Source organism: Haliaeetus albicilla, chromosome 2 (genome assembly GCF_947461875.1).
Source record: "Haliaeetus albicilla chromosome 2, bHalAlb1.1, whole genome shotgun sequence".
In the NCBI taxonomy this organism is placed as follows: domain Eukaryota; kingdom Metazoa; phylum Chordata; class Aves; order Accipitriformes; family Accipitridae; genus Haliaeetus; species Haliaeetus albicilla.
The window spans coordinates 70,878,645-70,884,644 of record NC_091484.1 but is presented as its reverse complement, the minus strand read 5'-3'; the positions used below and the strand labels follow the sequence as shown (position 1 = coordinate 70,884,644).

The window sequence follows — 6,000 nt, the reverse complement described above, 5'->3', positions numbered from 1 at the left end:
TGAGAGAGGCGGCTCCAACGGGCGGGGGGCACAACCCGGTCGTTAGGCCCGGTAAGGGGGGGCGGCAGGCCCGGTGAGGCCTCGGGGGGGCCGCGGGGCTTGCCGGCCAGGGCGAGGCGGCGGCCGAGGAGAGGCGACGGCCGGGGAGAAGCGGCCGCCTCCCGCCTCCCGCCGCCCCCTGCGCTGGGGCCGCCGCGGCCCGAGGCGCGGCCTCGCGGGGTGGCCGAGGCGCGGCGCGCGCGAGCGGCGCGCTCCCGGCGGCTGCGGGGCGGCGGCGCGCCGCCGCGCTCGGCCGTCGGGAGCGCGCCGGGGAGGCTGCGGGCGGCGGCCATCTTCTCTCGACAGCCGGCTGCTCCCCCAGTGCAAGTGAAGCAGCCCCGCCAGCCCCCCTCCTCCGCTCCCTCCCGCCCTCCTCCTCTTCCCTCCCACTACACTCAGCCGTCGCCGCCGGTCAGAAGGGGGGCGACCGGGGAAAGCGAAGGCCGCGGGGCGGGGAAGGCGCGGGGAGGAGGAGGAGGAGGAGGAGGAGAAGGAGGGGGGGAGGAAGCCGGGCCGCCGTGAGGGAGGCAGCCCCTCGGGGGCGGGCGGCGGGGGCTCGCCGGCGGCGGGCGGGCGGGCCGCGGGGTGCCAGCCCGGGGGGTTTGTGCCTCCCCGGGGCCGGCGGCGGCCCCTCCGCTCGCCCCTGCCGGCCGGCCGGCGCCCCCCTTTGCGGGGTCAGCTCGAGGGGGGGGGGGTGTGGCGGACCCCGCTCTAGATGGGATAAGCTGTAAACATGTTTAGCTTTGAAGGGGATTTCAAAACAAGGCCCAAGGTGTCTCTCGGAGGAGCGAGTAGGAAGGTAAGAAACGGCGCCTGTCTGTCTCCGCGTCTGTGTCGGTTTCCCTCGTCCCCCCGCCCGCCTTCCCTTCTTGTATTATCGTTATTTTTACCGTTGGGCCTTCAAAAATGGGAGCAGCTATGACTAAGGTTTAATAGAGCGAAGAAATCCTCCCCTCCCGATGATGTGTTTATCTCTGATCTCCGTGGCTCTGTGTTGTTTTTTTTTTCTTTTCCTTCCTTTAAATCAGGCCACACACACCCTCCCAGGCTTGTAGTGTAGTAAGAATTGTGGGAAGCGAGGAAATGTCTCCTTAGCTCGTCCCCCCTGCAAGCAATCCGGTTTGTTGTGGCTGGTAGCACCTCCCGAGCAGCTCGTCTCTAGGGCTCCCGGGGTGAAGGAGGGAAGGACTCGGAGACCTCTTGTCATTTCTGTCCAAAGGGAGAGTCTTGCGTGGGCCCACCTCGCTGGAGAGGTGGGGGGGAACAGCCTTACACAACTCGAGATCAATGCAAATTGCTGGGGGAGGCTTCATTCACGTGAGTGGGGGGGTTGCCGGGACACAGGTTCAGCTTTTCAGTCAATTTGTCGTGTGCAGGGTGAGTAGTAGTTAATTGTCTGCTGTACCAGGCTATTGAATGTCCTTGTATTTATTGATGGAAAAGAAATGGTTCATTTGGATCTTGCTGATTGGATAGGGTGGTCAAAGGTTTAGTCAGGCACTGAGGGGCATAGAACTACCAAAGAACAAGAAAAGGGACAGTGTTTTTAGAAGTGGCCTGATTTGTAAGGGTCACTTTAATTCATTGCTAAAATACTGATTCCCCGTGTTGTCATTGGACATGATTGTGTGGGAAGCTACTGAGAGTTTTCATTAGTATTTTTGAATCTTCATAGGGGTGAAAATAATTCTTAAGTTTTTGTTATTGTGCACTGTAAGCAAGTTTGGTTCTCTGAAACTTCTAAGGTTTGGCAATACAGTTAGAAAACTTGGGCTAAAATACTGTACCATGTGATATTAAAATCACAGTGAAGTTTGCGTTTTGGTGTATTGTCTTACATAATTCATTAAAGAGAACGTGTAGCAGAACTGTATTTAAATTGTGCAGCTTTTCATCTGAATAATCTTCTGTTTATCTTAAGACGTTTCTGTTCATCAGACTACATACAATGGCATTACATCAGTCAGAAATGCCATAAATATTCCCCAGATGAAGCAGGAATTGGCAGAACATGCCCTGGTCCTCAGCTGTACACTTTAGGTACTTTGCAACTTTTGACAGTGACTTGCTAATAGTGTTACTTGCACAACATGTTTCCTTCTACAGAAATAAACAACTGTCATAATATCTTCTTTTACACCTACTGATTTTGTCATGAAAATTCAGCAGATTTCTATCTATTTTAATTATATGGGACAAATTTGTTAATGTTATACAGGTACACATCTCCAAGGGCAAATATTAAAAGGTAAAGGAAGTGGAAAATGAAATTGATGCATAACCTTCACTCTGTCCAATACAGAGGTGGTATTTCATGATCAGATTGATGCTGACTGGTCCACAGATTTCATGATCTTACATTGGTACCGTGAAGTGCTTGTGCTGTGTCAACGCAAATCAGTTAGTCGCAGCCTTGGACGTCATGGTTATATGGACACTGTAGAATGCCCTTGAAATAGCTGCTTATTTTCAGAAACTGTGTAGAGTACTAATGAAAGAATTTTTTTAAACAGTACTAAGTTACTTCTAAAAATGCAGTGTAGCTGAACTTCTGTGTAAGCATACTACAGCACAGATTGGTGTGTCAAGTGTTTACATGGGTTTCATGAGCTTCTCATTATCTCACGTCACAGGCTCCTTGGGATCATGTTTCTCATACCTATAGGCTTTGGTTTTACAGAAGGCTGATTTGTAAAATGTTTCCTTTCAGCTTTTTGTGCACATGGAAGAAAAAAATTGTTCTTTGACAAACCCCCTTGCCCTCCAAAATGTGTGTAATTTTAGAAAGATACGGTGCGTTTCCAACCCTGCACCTCTGTGATGCTCTATTAGCTGGATGCTTAGTACTGCCTGTTTTGATTCCTTTGGTGGAATAAAGCACAACTCAGAAATACTGGTAGAATCTGCGTGCAGGCTGCTTAATGCTAAGAATAACTCTCTACCGAATTTGGGGAAGCTTCCCAAGTGTTGTTGCACCTGTATGGCTACATTAGCAAAACTCTCCCAGTATGAAAGCAGGGACTCCAGTTTGAGGAGCTAGTCAGTGCTAAAGATGCCAGCAGAGTCTTTCTGATGTGGATACAACTACAGCAAAATAAACGATCAACAAAACTGACTATTAAAAGTATGGTTTTGCTAACATAACTGCAGCTGCAAACAATAACTGTGTTGGTCATGGGTCATGTGTCGATACCTTGTCTGATACTGATTGACATGTATGTCTGTAGTGTTTCCTTAGGCCTTATGAGGGGTTGATGTCAATAATGCCTACCAGTATAGGCACAATGATGGAAGTGTAGTTGGGGACTCATGGCAGTTAGAAAGGTACTGAATATAGTGTGCTTTCTCACCGCTAACTTTTATGGCATTTTTGAATTACAAAAGCAGAGAGCTTCAGGTTTGTTTTTATACTGGTTGCATCTTACGTTGATGTGCATTATGATGGTCTGAACTGCGGATGCTGTAGAGAGGCACTTCAACCAAACCTTTTGCCAAAAAAAGTAGTATTTAAGTATCACTTATTTTTGTTAAAATCCTGGGTTGCAAAATTAATGTTCTCAACTCTCCCTGTGACTGATCCTTTCAGAATATTATTGTAACGTTTTAATATTGCATTGTACGTAATAAAGTGTAAAAATATAGATGGTATTGTCAGTGTTTGGACTTTTCCCTCAGTATCTACTTTCAAAAATCTGCTGATTAATTTGGACTATTTGCATTAGTTTTATATGTGTTTGAGGGTGTAGATACTGTATTTTATTTACAATGTGATAAGTTAATTTTTGTGGGTGTTTTTTTTTTTAAATTTTTGGGTTTGCTTATTGTTACCCTCAAAACATGATTCCCTGCTTTATTCAAAAGATATTTTCAGATTTAGTTTTAATTGTAACCGGCAAAGCATATTTTTTTACTTCTGAAGTAAAATAGCTTCCAAAAATGAATGTTGTTATTGGAGTTCAATATGGGAATGTCTTGACTTATTCACGGACTTTTTGTACAGGACAGTAATTGTTGCCTAAAAGGTTGTGGCTGAATTTCTGTGGTGTGTCAGGCAGGAAAAAAGGGGTGTGTCTAAAGAGTTAGTTTGGGGTGCAGTTCAAATTGAACTAGCCCAACCTAACTGCGCAGTGGACTGAAACATCTGGTCCTTCACCTGGGTGGTTCCCACCCCATCCTTTGCGTCTCATATAGGTGGAGTGTCACCGTGCCTTCTGGTGGCAGCTGGCAGGTTTCACTCATTTTATCATGAAGTTGGACTCCTGGTAGCATAGTGCAGAATCTGTTTAACCACATCAGCTTCATTTGGTACAGTTGGGCCTAGTGTTCCTTTATAATAAGTTGATCAGTGTTAAGAACAGGTACCTTGTATTATTCTTTAGTACATCCATGCAGGGGGATCCCCATGCCTGTGCTGAGATGTACAAGGGGCTCTGTAGCTCCACATTATTCGTTTAGGTTGTGAAATGTATTAATGACAACTTGTAAACCTTTAATAGGAAAAATGGTTAAAAGAATATTATGAAGTCAAATTTACAGTATCACTTGAGAGATCTAAAACATGCTTTTATAAATCCCAAGACTGTTTAAAACAGGGTATTTTAAAATTACAATGCAGTATGAGATGGCTTTAAAAAAATCTTCCTTTTCAGGAATTTGTGATACAGATGAGTTAGCACTGTCATGAAAGTGAAACCAACTTCACTGAGTTTCTTTTCGGTTTTTGGTTTTGTTTTTGTGGAAGACATGGAAGATTACTAATGAACAAACAGTGACGACTCCATCTGTATTTTAAAAAGTCTGTCTAATTTCTTTTAATATGGGCATTTTCAAAAAATCAGAGATTTTCAATTTACAAAGCTTGTTTATATTTTATTTTAGTAGTTACTGATATGCTTTCTTAACTTAATAGCACAACATTAAGCATTATATTCCTGTATATTTTTCCCCCTGCTCACAGCTGAAGTGCAGAGGTGGAACTCCAGAACCACCTTGTTTGTGCTTTGTTGTCTGTATTCTATGCATGAAGTAACTTCTTGTGGAATAAAAATTAATGATTTAAAAACAGTAGGCTGCAAGATTGCCAGTGTATCGAGAGGTCTGCACAGGTTGGGATTGCTTATGGTGATAGATGTCTATAGGATTTAAGTAACAATGGAACAGATTTAAAAAACAGTTTTGTTTAAAGTTGTTAATAATTTCAGGCAGGAAGAATTACTGTTTTACTGTATCTTACTTGAACATACACCAGCTGGTAACGGAAATGAAATGATGCTAGGGATTTATAGTACAGGATTTCTAGACTGCAATTACAAATTTACATTTTATATTTGAATGGTGGGAAAGAATTGCAGTGCTTTGCTCCGTAAGACCTTTGTCCCATAAGGCACATGGCATAGATCCTTATGCAAGTACATACCTCATTCTGAGTCACAACTGTGTTTTGCCCAGAACATTGAAATGTCAAAGCCTAAGTCTTGAAGTGCTCTTTGAATTTCAGATCTGTGGCGTGGAAATATGATGAGACCATCATGTTGTAAAATAATGACTGTCTGTCAGTAGGAAACTATATAATTAATGCATACTGGATTCTTGTGGATTTTTTCCCTCTCGGTGACATTTAAAATTCTCCTCATTTGAAAGGAAGCTATGAACGATGGAGTTGTAGTTAGCTGACAGCAGTCATTACACTGTTATTTTCAGTTATGTGCTATTTTCTCAAATTCAAACCAAAAATTTCTGCTTTTACAGATATATTTTTTCCTGCATGTTTCTGAGAAGATGAAAAGTCACTCAACTACAATGACGTGTACAATATACATCTTAAAAATTGTAACAGAGACAAACTGAGAGTAAATTTAAAAACAACTTGTTTGCATTTCACATGCCCTCTAGAGCCTCCAGTGAGGTCCTGGTTCCACTGTGTGTGGCTTTCTAGCTACTGTGATAAAAGTGGTTCCAGAT

The 6,000-nt window shown here is 44.1% G+C and overlaps 1 protein-coding gene across 1 annotated transcript in view; it reads left to right on the top strand.

Annotated features, from left to right (window-relative positions):
• The first annotated feature begins 316 nt into the window (after positions 1–316).
• The window catches only part of UBE3C (ubiquitin protein ligase E3C), an 83,198-nt gene continuing 77,514 nt past the window's right edge, over positions 317–6,000 (top strand). The window contains exon 1 of the mRNA XM_069778192.1: positions 317–838. Within this exon, the coding sequence (XP_069634293.1) occupies positions 773–838 (66 nt within the window). The 5' untranslated portion in view covers positions 317–772. The remainder of the gene's footprint in view (positions 839–6,000) is intronic.